General features: G+C 46.0%; 1 protein-coding gene across 1 annotated transcript; it reads right to left on the bottom strand.

The window, feature by feature from the left end:
* LOC106601393 (envoplakin) lies at window positions 1-12,469 on the bottom strand. The gene is made up of 21 exons (XM_045715199.2): window positions 12,313-12,469; window positions 10,429-10,528; window positions 10,040-10,194; window positions 9,690-9,813; window positions 9,256-9,387; window positions 9,111-9,152; window positions 8,653-8,922; window positions 8,451-8,546; window positions 8,246-8,356; window positions 7,995-8,141; window positions 7,720-7,874; window positions 7,523-7,620; window positions 7,199-7,371; window positions 6,911-7,089; window positions 6,638-6,776; window positions 6,295-6,488; window positions 4,553-4,703; window positions 4,354-4,437; window positions 4,130-4,237; window positions 3,921-4,013; window positions 1-3,805 (listed from the first exon to the last, which is right to left on the bottom strand). The coding sequence occupies exons 1-21, from the start codon at window positions 12,354-12,356 to the stop codon at window positions 308-310; spliced, it is 6,093 nt and encodes a 2,030-aa protein (XP_045571155.1). The 5' UTR covers window positions 12,357-12,469; the 3' UTR covers window positions 1-307.
* Between the last annotated feature and the right edge of the window lie 350 nt (window positions 12,470-12,819).

Raw genomic sequence — 12,819 nt, 5'->3', positions numbered from 1 at the left:
TGCTTATTTTAAAGTTTATTGGAAGAAATGGCTCTCACAATACTGAAGCTCTTCACCAAACATTAATTTAAATTATGTGTACAGCAACTCTTGAGAATCATAGCATCAATAAAGAACAGGTAAATGTGTACAGTACAACCTAGACATTTTCTGACTTAAAAAATCAGAACTATAAAAATGTTCTACCTTTACCATAAAGACATCATAAGAACATGTGTTTGTGTTGTTGTGATGTGAATTTCTATTTCTATTTAGCACCTGGAGCTGTAGCATTTCTCTAGATCTGGCATGTGTGTCAGCCACATGTCTAGACTTGGCTGTAGGAGCCAGGGAATCGATAGTTGGAGTATGATGGTGCATCTTTGGAGTCACCGCTGGAGGCTGCAGGGAGCAGCAAGAGCCCTGTCGTGACATCTTTTTTGCAGCGATCCATTGCCTCCTTGTACGAGATCTTCTCTTTTGTGATGGGGTCAATCAACTCTTTGGTGTGGGCAGACTTGTCTTGGAGGTTCTTGGCTACTGTGCTGTCGATTATCTTGGTGTTAAGAGCATCTTGGACACTGATGCGACCAGCTTTATGGGGGTTCACCAGCCCCCCAGTCAGGTACTGTGCTTCCATGTACCTCATGGCACTATCCTGAGGTATCCAGCCTTTCTCAGCCGCTTGCCCTACTGCGAGACGCTCCTTGGTCACAGGATCCTCCACTCCAGTGAAGGCCTTCTGAGCATTCAGCAGCAGATGCATGTGACTTTTGTCAATGAGACCCAGCTCAACTGCTTTGTGAACAGAGAACTTGTCCATTCTGTTGAGGTCGACAATGCCACCCGTGGCTGCCTGTGCCTCCAGGAGCTTCTGGGCTGTGGTTGGGTCAATAAGGTTTCGAGTCAGGGCACTACGTACAGACATACGGCTGTTGGTGGTGGAGTCCAGCACCCCAGAGATTGGGAAGAGCTCATCACCGCTAGAAATATTCAGGTTGCTACTGCTGCCGTATCTATTGTTTGTGAGACTTGAGTAGGAAGACCTTAGTGATGATGGCATTGTGCTCAAAGAGGATGCCGCAGTGGTCTTTGTCGGTGTCCTTGGAGTTGCGATTGGACCAATATAAGGCTTTGGTCTGGAATCCCCAGCGACCAGGAGAGCAAATTCTGAGATAGGCATTTTACCCTCCTTGTAGCGGTGCAGATCGGACTGGGTCAAGCGGCCATCCTTTAGAGCATTCTTGACAGAGAACTGCTTTCCACTCTTGCAATCCTGCAGAATCGAGGTCTCCCCATCTGGACCCAGTGAGGTGATCTCCTCCCAGTCACATTCTAACTCCTGAAGGTGGATGTACTGGTTGCGGTCAATCAGGCCCTCTAAGTAGGCATCATATGGTGACATGTCTTTGCCAGTCTCGGGGTCAAGGATGCTGATTCTAGTGGAGAGGTTGGTCTCTCTGGTGTGTGTTTCAGAGTGGTCCTCTTTCTTAAGATTGTTCTGTAGCTCCATAATGTAGGTCTCCTTTTGGTGTATCCGGTCTTTTTCATCCAGGATGTCCTTCTCTAGACGCTGTACCTCAGAATCCATCTTCAAGCCCCTTTGCCTGTTTATCTGGTTTCTCTCACTCATCAGCTTGGATTGCAGCTGGAACGATATGCTTAAATCATGTTTCTCAGACTCCAAAGTCCTCAGTGTTTTGAGGAGATTTTCTTTCTCTCTTATCAGGGAATCTCTATTGAGGGTGATGCTTGCTTCTTCGTGAGAGGTGCTTGACTTTGTGGTCTGGAGCCGGGTCACTTTGGTATTAAGCCTCTGGATTTCATCTTCTTGATCCCGCCTGGAACTTCTTTCCTGCAACACTAGATCTCTGAGATGGTCCCTCTCAACCTCCACATTCTGGTCCTTCTCCACCCGAATCACCTCTTTATATACAGTCTTTTCAATGGACTTTTCCTTGCGCAGGATGTCCAACTTGATCTTCAGGTTTCGGATGTCCCTTTCCAACCGACTGATGTTGGTTTCCTCCATATTCATGTCTGTGCGTAAGCCACTGGTTAGTTTCTCAAGCTTGGGGTCTCTCTCCACTTTGAGGACTTCCTCAATAATGATCTTCTCCGCAATGGGTTGAGGGGTATTTTCAAGTTCAAGGATGCTAGATTTGATCTGTCTAAGCTCTGTTTCTACTTTAATCTTCTTTTGCCGGTCGTCCATCAGTGCCAAGTTTCTCTCTTTCTCCTCAACCAGGGCTCTCAACTGTTGAACTTCCAATTCCAGTTTTCTACGGGATTTAACCTCTTCATCCAAGTTCTTGTTCAGCTTTTCATACTCCAGGAGTTGTTTTGGATCCTTCTCAAGACGCACCACTTCCTGCATCACAATCTTATCCTTTGGTTTCTGCCTTTCCAACATGATGTACTTGTTTTGCAGGTCAAAGACAGTTTCCTCCATGTTGCGTCGTTGCTGGATTTCCTCCCTCACATCTCTCCTCAGACGGTCAGCCTCCTTCTCCAGTAAGGGATCATTTTCGTATTTAACCACCTCTTTGTTTACAAGCTTTGTCTCTAACTTAGACTTTTCAACCTTCCATTCATCTCTCTCTTTCCGCAGGCGGCTCAGCAGATCCAGGGTGCTGTCATATGAGACCCGCAGAAGTGAAACCTGGTCATTCAACCTCTTAATTTCCCTGATGACCTCTGGGCTCTTCTCCTCTTTAATCACTTCCTGGGTCACTTCCTTGTACTCCGACTTGGGTTTCTGGGAACGCAGAGTTTTAAGATCCACCATAACTGAGTCGATTTCTTTCTCCAGATCAGTGCAGTTTCGATTAGAGTCATGCAGCTCTTTCCTTAGCCTCGCCAGCTCCACCTCTGTCTCAGGGTCCACCCTGTAGATCTCATTGATGATCTCCTTGAGCTCAAGCTTGGGCCGCACCTTCTCCACTTCACTGTAGCGGATCTGGAGGCTGGTGAGTTCCTTCATCAAATCACTGTTCATCTTTTTCTCCTCTTCCAGGCTGGTGTGGATAGTCTTAACCTCGTCAATGAGTTTTGGGTCCTGTTCCACCCTCTTCAGCACCTTGGTAACAATCTTAGGCTGGATAGTGGGAATGATCCTCTCAAGTGTGTTTATTTGGCTCCTAGTGCGGAATATGTCATCATTGAGGGACTTGGATCTTAACCCCTCCTCTGAGATCTCGGTCTGAAAGATCAGAACTGTTTTCAGCATCTCCGGGTCCTTCTCCAGTCTCACCACCTCCTTTTTCACTACTCTCTCTTTGATAGTCGGTCTCTTCTGTGCCAGAACTGTGATCTCAGTCTTCATGTGGACCGTCTCTGTATCTCTCACCTGGACCTCCTGCTCCAGCTTGCGCATCTCCTCTCTCAGCTTGGTGGCCTCCTTGTCAAGCTGGGGGTCCCTCTCAAACTCAGTCAACACCTTGGTTAACAGCCTAGGTTTGACATTTGTCAGCTCAGTCTCCCGGCGGATGATATTCTCATTGACAACCTTTATCTCTGTCTGGATGCCAGAGTGTTTTATCGCCTCATCTTGGATTCGACTCTTCAGGGACACCAGGTCACCCTCTAGTATGGGGTCACGGTAGTACTGCACAACTTCCCTCTCCTCCATTCGTTCCACACCTCTACGGCTTTTCAGTGAAATAAACCTCTTTCTGTATGTTGCTAGGTCATTCTCAGCATGGGAGCGCCTGGTGATCTCATCCGCCAGCTCTCTCTTTAGAACGTCTGTTTCCTCCAGGTCTTTCTGCTGGCTCTGCAGCTGCCGCTGCTGTTTCACCACCACCTGGCTCACCTTCTCTTCATTCTGTTCAGAGCAGGTAACAGTGGACAATATAGTTTAACCTATACTAGAGTGGGTTTTTTAATAAAAAATTACATAATCCACTGTGTTGATGTTTTACAAAGTAATTGTGTCATACCTGGGCAATTATGTTCTTAGCCAATCCCATCTTGTTGAGAAGCTGATTATTCTCTGCAGACACCTCTGAGTAGAGGTTCAGTAGAGCTCTTTCCTGAAACAGAAACATACAGCCTCTAGATCATGGATCTTGAATCAATGCCCAAACTTGAATGCAAATTAAGTCAACTATAGGATGAGGATTGTTGCAGTCTCTCAGGTCCACAATACCTTTTTCAGCACCGCGTCAGCCATGGCGGATGTGTGAGGTCTTTTGGCATCTTCATCATCCACATCTTTCAGTGTACTACGGTACTTATCAGATTTGGCCTCATACTCCTACGAGACATGGTGAATATTAATTTTCTCTTTTAAGAACAACATTGACCAAAACCCTTCAACTGATATGGACATTTTTAATGGTCACTCTGATTAGATGTATTTTTTTTACTCACATTGAGGACATTCTGCAAGTCACGGGACTGTTTCACTGCTAGGGCCACATCATCTGATTTCCTTTTTATGTCCTCCACCACTCTCTGAAACGAAAGCAAACACCCAATAAGAACAAGAGAAATGTACTGCAGAAAACTGACGATGTTCATAGCAGGGACAATTGTTGAGATAAAATAACACAAAAATAAACCCACAAACCTTCTGAGAGTTCTGCTTGGAGTTAATTTGAGAAAGTCCATCACTTGGATTGATCGTATTATTAGGCAGGTTGGTCAAAAATAAGTTCAATGATTGGACAGAGCTCTGGAAGCCTTGATTCTTATTGGTTGCCTCTTGCAGCAGAACCGTTCTATAACAATAGATTTTTTATTAAGCATCAGTATATCATAGACCACAGAAGTAACCACAGACACAAGACATATATAACTGTGACATAAAAACTCAGAAAAAAAAGAAACGTCCTCTCACTGTCAACTGCATTTATTTTATGTGTAAATATTTGTATGAACATAACAAGATTTAACAACTGAGACATAAACTGAACAAGTTCCACAGCCATGTGACTAACAGAAATGGAATAATGTGTCCCTGAACAAAGGGGGGGGGGGTCAAAATCAAAAGTAACAGTCAGTATCTGGTGTGGCCACCAGCTGAATTAAGTACTGCAGTGCATCTCCTCCTTATGGACTGCACAAGATTTGCCAGTTCTTGCTGTGAGATGTTACCCCACTCTTCCACCAAGGCACCTGCAAGTTCCCGGACATTTCTGTGGGGAATGGCCCTAGCCCTCACCCTCCGATCCAACAGGTCCCAGATGTGCTCAATGGGATTGAGATCCGGGCTCCTCACTGGCCATGGCAGAACACTGACATTCTGTCTTGCAGGAAATCATGCACAGAACGAGCAGTATGGCTGGTGGTATTGTCATGCTGGAGGGTCATGTCAGGATGAGCCTGCAGGAAGGGTACCACATGAGGGAGGAAGATGTCTTCCCTGTAACGCACAGCGTTGAGGTTGCCTGCAATGACATCAAGCTCAGTCCGATGATGCTGTGACACACCGCCCCAGACCATGACGGACCCTCCACCTCCAAATCGATCCCGCTCCAGAGTACAGGCCTCAGTGTAACGCTCATTCCTTCGACGATAAACGTGAATCCGACCATCACCCCCGGTGAGACAAAACCGTGACTCGTCAGTGAAGACCACTTTTTTCCAGTCTTGTCTGGTCCAGCGACGGTGGGTTTGTGCCCATAGGCGACGTTGTTGCCGGTGATGTCTGGTGAGGACCTGCCTTACAACAGGCCTACAAGCCCTCAGTCCAGCCTCTCTCAGCCTATTGCGGACAGTCTGAGCACTGATGGAGGGATTGTGCGTTCCTGGTGTAACTCGGGCAGTTGTTGTTGCCATCCTGTACCTGTCCCGCAGGTGTGATATTCGGATGTACCGATCCTGTGCAGGTGTTGTTACACGTGGTCTGCCACTGCGAGGATGATCAGCTGTCTGTCCTGTCTCCCTGTAGCGCTGTCTTAGGCATCTCACAGTACAGACATTGCAATTTATTGCCCTGGCCACATCTGCAGTCCTAATGCCTCCTTGCAGCATGCCTAAGCCACGTTCACGCAGATGAGCAGGGACTCTGGGCATCTTTCTTTTGGTGTTTTCAGTCAGTAGAAAGGCCTCTTTAGTGTCCTAAGTTTTCATAACTGTGACCTTAATTGCCTACCATCTAGCTGTTAGTGTCTTAACAACTGTTCAACAGGTACATGTTCATTAACTGTTTATGGTTCATTGAACAAGCATGGGAAACAGTGTTTAAACCCTTTACATTGAAGATCTGTGAAGTTATTTGGATTTTTACGAATTATCTTTGAAAGACAGGGTCCTGAAAAAGGGACGTATCTTTTTTGCTGAGTTTAGCTGTGGGACTGGGGTTCTCACCTCTCCTGTAGCTGACTGTTGACGTTGGCATAGCGGTTCTTCAGGTGTTTGACCTCTGTCTGCTGGCGGTGGATGTCTGGGCAGTACTCATGGAAGCCCTTCTGCAGGGAGCTGCTCAGCTGCTCTGTGGACTCCAAGTCCCTGCTCAGCTTCAGCATCTCGTCCTGCTTTGACGCTACATCCTTGCGCATGTTCTGTTTGTAGGACAAGGGAGAAACACAGGGGACTGATCAAAGACGATGGGTCAATCAAAACAAAACACTCACTGCAACTTGTAAGAGTCCATCATAATGACATGATGTGTGATGAACTTTAAGTGGTCATATGACTGAAATACTGTTACCTGAAGCTTCTGGATGCGTGTCTGGAGGACGTTGGGAACATCAGGGATGGCAGCATCTCCAGCCAGCTGCTCCTCAAAGCCAGAGACTGAGTTGTCCACCGTAATGATCTGCCTCTCCAAGAACATGGAAGCTGTGGCTCTGTATTAGTGAGTGAGAATAATCTTGAGGAATTGGATGTAAATAAAATAAAAACAAGTAAAAAATAAGAACATATAGCTAACGCAACCTTTACATAGGTTTTTTTAATTTCACATTGTAAACTAAATTCTTACTTTTTGTTGTACAGGTCACAGAGGACGTTGGTGTCGTCAAACTTGTTGTTAAGACCACTCAGTTTGAGGGACAGGGCGGAGGTGGTGGGCCCAAGGGGCTTCTGGGCTAGGATGGGATCCATATCTCTCTGGACCGCTGCCTTCTCTGCCTCCAGGTTCCTAACAGTCAGGGTGGCCCTCTGCAGGGCAAAACACACCATTGATATCACACTCTGGAACCACACTGTCCATTATAATGATGCTATGTAGCAGGCTGCAGTGGTCTGAAATAAAAAACAATCCCTTCACCTCATGCTCCTTCAGCCTGTTGGCCAGGTCACGTGTGGGGTCACTGCGATCCAGAGGGGCCCTCAGCCGGCTCAGGATGTCCTTCTCACTGTGGTCCAGGTTCTTGCTGATCTTGTCCAGCTGGCTGGCCACAACTGTGGCTTTTGGGTCCACTGGGGCATTAGCCACAGGGGCTGAGGACAAGCAGAGGGCACAGTGAGAAATAAGGGGACAGGAGAGGGCCACACTGAGTCTAGTCCCCTGTATCTACTAGGGTCCCACTGTGAGTTCAAACTAAGTGATTTCTGCTAAAGTTCTTAGCAAGTGGAGTGATGTTCCACTCACCTGCTCTCACTGAGCGCACCACCTCCACACCGGGGCTCCTCAGGGAGGCCATCAGAGTAGTTCTCTTTCTCTTCAGGTTAGAAAGCTCTCTGTCCAGACTGGACTCACAAACACAGAATGTCATTACAGTTCGCCTGTGATGGTGGTTAAGTTTTGGGTCATTGTAATAAGGAGAGTCTTTTTTTCTCTATCTTTACCTTTCCACTTTCTCAAGGGCCTCAGTGTCTGGCGGTGGGACCAGGAAGCAGGCTCCAGGCAGGGTTTTGGTCTTCCCAGTGCTGGTCTGGACCTCCCAGTTCTCATTGTCTAAGTTGGACTTTAGCATGAGCTTCTCTGCTTGAGACACTGAGTCCTAAGGGTGACAGGAGTTTGCATCATTACATTGTGCTACAGCTGTCAATTGACAGGACATTAGCTTGCCCTTTAGCTTCTCAGAACTCTCACAATGCTATTCTATGAAGCTATTTTCTACCTCTCCATTGGTCCATTCACACAGGGACACCACAGGGGTGGGTTTGGTGGGGCGGAGACGCCGCAGCTTCAGAGGGGCGACGGTGCTGCTGAACTCCCTCAGGGCTATGAGGCGCTGTTCGTTCCTCTCTATCGCTCTCTCATCACCCTGAGGATATGAGATAGAGAAGATATTAGAGAACAGATTCAAATAATGCTGTATACGTCATAGAAACGACTAAACTTAGATACAAAGAATAAACCAAATCTCACCTCAAGCTGTAGCAGGATCTCTGGGTTGTTCTTGTTGTTCAGTGATTTGGGGTCCAGATTAGAGTTGAGTCTCTTCATGGACTCAGACAAGGTCTCTACATCCAGCTGGTACTGTAGGTAGGAACACACATAGGAGCAATGTTACGTTGAGCCATGACAACGAGCCATAAGAAACGTCCTTTCCCAGGGTTAAGAGATGACGTACCTTCCTGTAGTTGTCTATGTTGTCAAGGTGTACCTCCTGGCAGATACACAGGTTTAGGAAGCTCTGCCACTCGTTCTGCAATGCGTCGCTGTGTGCCTGAGACAAACCAAGCATTTTGCCCCAGGGAAGATCAGAGTAGATGATGTGGTGAGTAAGCTATTACAATGGTAAAAGTTAACATTTTGTAGCCATATAAACATACCCGTATTGTGGAGCTAGCAGGGTGCTTCATTTCAACGAGACGATCCCCATCCATCTGTAGCTGGTTGGTCTCGCTCTCATGTGTTAGCAGAGTGTTGTTTTTGAACTTCTCGTACTCCATGCGCACCCCTGGGGGGTCCAGCATGCGGTCGCTCCAGTCCTTCCTGAGGATCCTCTCCTGGTACTCGCTCAGGTAGACGAGCTCCTTACTGCAGCCCTGCATGTAGTCATACAGAGAGGCCAGGTACCTGTGTCTCCACAGAGAGGCCTCCTGCACCACACAGCATGGGGAGAGACAGATCAGTCACACCTGGACTATCTTATAGTCAACGATGGAGAGATAGCACAGGCACAAAGGTTCAAATACAACCACAACGGTGTAGCATTCTGAGCCCCTTTGACATGTCAGAGCCATACTTTAATACACACACAGATGTATTACATAACTTCTGGACTCACCAAGAGATCTGTGTACTGTTTCTGAATGGTAGACAACTTAGCCTGTGGACAGAAAACAAACCATGAAAATCATTGTTTAGAGTTTATCCCTAGTTTTGGTGAGATTCAGAATGAAGAAAGCAGCCGAGGGCTTTGTAGTCGTTACCGGAGAGCCAGTGCTGCTGCGGTTCATTTGGGAGCCGTAGGCCTCGATCTCCTGGTGCAGGATGTTATGAGAGGCAATCTGCTTCTCCACATCAGACAGGTTGGGCCCGTACCTCTCTGCACTTATCTGCTTCTATAACACACAACACAACACACAGGTACAGTAAATCCTCTAGAGTTCAGCTGTATGTTTACCTCAACCACATGTCTTGTTAACTTTGTTTGGCTGTTTTCCCCCTGGGGATAATAAAGTTTTGTACCACTACTACATTCAGAAAGATGTGTTACTCCAAGCAACTAGGAGCTAATACCAAAGGTTTGGTTGCACCAGTAGAATGCGGTGGTCAACCAAAGTTGTTATTTAATGGCAGGACAGTACTGTCTACGGTCATACTGGTCTTGAATAGAGTATTACCAAGGATATGGCAGGCTCACCTGTTTCTCCTCCAGCACCTGAGTCCAGTCAATCCTCGGAGTGAGCTCCACCTCCTGCACTACCTCATACAGGTCCCGGTACATGGTACAGTCCTTCGACCAGCGGTCATGGAGGTTTCTCACACTGAGGACCAGAAAAAAAGGAGAAATAGGAGGCATATTGAAAGAGGGAAAGAGAGAACATGAGTGTTCAGAACCTTCTCTGAGAGCCTCTGGAAAAGTATCTCTGTCACAAAACCGTTGTTTCATATATTCTAAGGGTGTGTGTGTGTGTGTGTGTGTGTGTGTGTGTGTGTGTGTGTGTGTGTGTGTGTGTGTGTGTGTGTGTGTGTGTTCTTGCTGGAACTCACTCGATCTCTATCTCTCCAGCCTGTGGGTGTGAAAGCTTCTTGGCCCGGTCCACATCCAGGAACAGGTCCTTCAGCAGCCCCTCAGCCTCAGCTAGGATCTCTGTATTCTCCTTCTGGTGCAGTAAGGGCCTGTCCTTCTTGTCATTCACTGTGTCCTGGAACAGAAACAGAAAGGCACTCCCCATCATGACACATTTGTGTTGAATTGCACATTGATAAAATATCTGTGGGGGGATTGAAAAGCTTTTACTTGATCAAGTGGAATTAAGGGATGCGAATTAAGGGATGCACCTTTACCTAGCATTTTAACATGTTAGGTAAAGGTGTATGTATAACTGTGTAATTACATACACAGGCAGTGTGTGGGTAGGGATGGTAGGACCTCTTACCACAGCCATCAGCTCCTCAGAGCGGAGCACATTCTTCTCCACCTGGTCTGCATTGCTCTGCATGCGTGTCACCAGCACGGCCACATCATTACCTTGGCTCCTGGGAAGAGAAAAGACAAACCTCCATTCACATCAGTGTAATTGACACATTGTTGAAACCAGTAGGTCTATCTAAGAGAGCTCAGTAGAGCAACATGAATGTTCAGGAACCAGATTCCAGGTTTGGTAGAATAATCAAAATGAGAACCAGACTCAGGCAGAACAAAAAGTATTCCTCCATCCAACTTTACAAAAGACTGTCACTCATCTACTCATCTAGCAATCAACACATCTTTAAGTCTGTATGTTCTTGTACTTACTGTTCTGTTATTCCTACTCGTAGTCGCTGCTATGAAAGTCAGCTATTTATTCGTACACACCCTCACAATGATGGATTATTGAGGAGTGTCCTCAGGAATTTACAGTGCATGGGTGACATAGCACATGGATTTCTACTGATGTCCCCATGAATCGCTTTGATCAAAGTTAATAGCTGATGAATGCAATTACATTCCAATGGGACAATAAAACGAATAGCGATAGTGGGGGGAGAGATTTACTGTTTTAACATTGTGGTATCCAGTATCTCATACATGCCTCATACATAGGCAACTGCATGTCTCTGTTAGTATATGAGGTAAAATGACAAAGTCCACATAGCTGTAGGAGTCATCTAGGTATGGCAGACATATCCTGTCACATCCTAAAGAAGGTTAAAAGGAGTTAGATAATGCATAGCTACCGTACCAAAGAAAACAGCACACACACGTCAGGGTGAGTAGGAGTGTGACAGGCAGACACTAAAGGGAAGCCTAAAAGTCACCCTGCTGGTTCTATAAGATAGAGAGCTGCAAAGGATCCACACTCTACACCCTGTAGCACCAAGACACACCCCAGTGTAGGAGTGATGTGGAGGGTGTTCCTGCATGTGGTGAGTGACACAGTGTTCAGTGGTGTAAAGGAACTGAAAGATAAGCCTCAGATTATTGATTTATCAAGGCACACTTGAAAGGAACATAGTACATATTTCACAAAAACATATTATCTATTCATCTCTATGCAACTTTGTATGTACACAAATCTGATAGAGCCTGTTTAAGCAACAGAACACACAGTACATACCCTTTTCTCTGTTAAAACATAAATCCTGAGTCTTCCAGTGATGTACCTAAACACATTCCAAATCTGCTGTCTGTCACACTTCTGTGAGATCACACTTCTTCAAACAGTGCTTTTATGTGCTCTGGGCTCTTTGTTACCGGGCCAGGCCACCTTAGTGTAACATAGTATTATCCATCAGAGCTATTGTTGCTCTGTCTACATAATTAGTCAGAGCAGCCATCTATTGAATACTGAGAGCAATGTGGAGGATCAATGCACCTTAATGTCACACCCCATTGCTAAGGCACACATCAGTGGTTACATACAACACAGTCTAAATACCAATGAGATTACTCTTTTCTCAGCAAAGTAAACAAATTGTGACAGTTACTACAGAAATTATTGTCTTGTCTCATCATCAATCGGCGGCAGACAAGATACATTTTACGCTTATGTAAGGTAGCCATGAGACGTTACCAATACTAAGTCCTCATAAATCAAATCTGATACTTCATCTAAATCATCTACTGCATTTTCCTGGAAGACTGCAGACTCTTAAAAATACACTATCAAGACCAGTCAACAAATGCCCACATGTGCGGTGGACTAGATTCCAGGTCGCCCCTACAGGGAATACAAGCAGGCTGAGATGAAATGAAAAAGATAAATAAGAGACAGAGAAAAGAGAAGGAAAGAGAAGGAAACATGACACATCAAAGTTCAGGAAACGGAGGGAAAACTCACTGGGCCACTTTCACCAGGTCGTACTCCTTCTTCTTGCTGAACATCCTGGGAGGCTGTGTGTTCTGTCAGTCCCAGTGCAAATATCTTACTCCTCACTTCCCTCTCCTCGCTGTACCTCTCTCTCTAGCCGTGTCTCCTCTCTCTAGTTAAAGAGCAGCCACCTGTCTCAGCTCCACCCCAATGAACAGGTGTGTCATCATGAAGGCACTAGACCAGAGGAACAGACCGGGTAGACCTGTTCCTCTCTCCTGCTCTCCATCCCACTCTCTCTCTCGCTCTCTCTGTCTCTCTCTCATTTTCTCTCCATTCCTACACACCTGCATTCCTATCTTTTAATATGTTTACTTTGTCTTGCCTGGGCATAATCAATAAAGATAGTTTTGTTATAGACATTGTTGAATAGGCACTGCTTTTCTAAATCAAGGGAGTCAACACTAAGAGATACACATTATTATAACAGTGTGATTCCTCATTGGTAGACTTCCAATGGAGAAACACTGGAATGTG

Source organism: Salmo salar, chromosome 03 (genome assembly GCF_965601325.2).
Source record: "Salmo salar chromosome 03, fSalSal1, whole genome shotgun sequence".
Lineage (NCBI taxonomy): Eukaryota > Metazoa > Chordata > Actinopteri > Salmoniformes > Salmonidae > Salmo > Salmo salar.
Note: the sequence above shows the minus strand (reverse complement) of the source record. Positions and strands in the feature narration are given on the sequence as shown.

Coding starts and splice junctions, on each gene's coding strand:
- LOC106601393 (XM_045715199.2), bottom strand. CDS start 12,356: ATGTTCAGCAAGAAGAAGGAGTACGACCTGGTGAAAGTGGCCCA. Junction 10,195..10,428: donor CTGAGGAGCTGATGGCTGTG/GTAAGAGGTCCT, acceptor TTTCTGTTCCAG/GACACAGTGAATGACAAGAA. Junction 9,153..9,255: donor GCAGCAGCACTGGCTCTCCG/GTAACGACTACA, acceptor TTCTGTCCACAG/GCTAAGTTGTCTACCATTCA.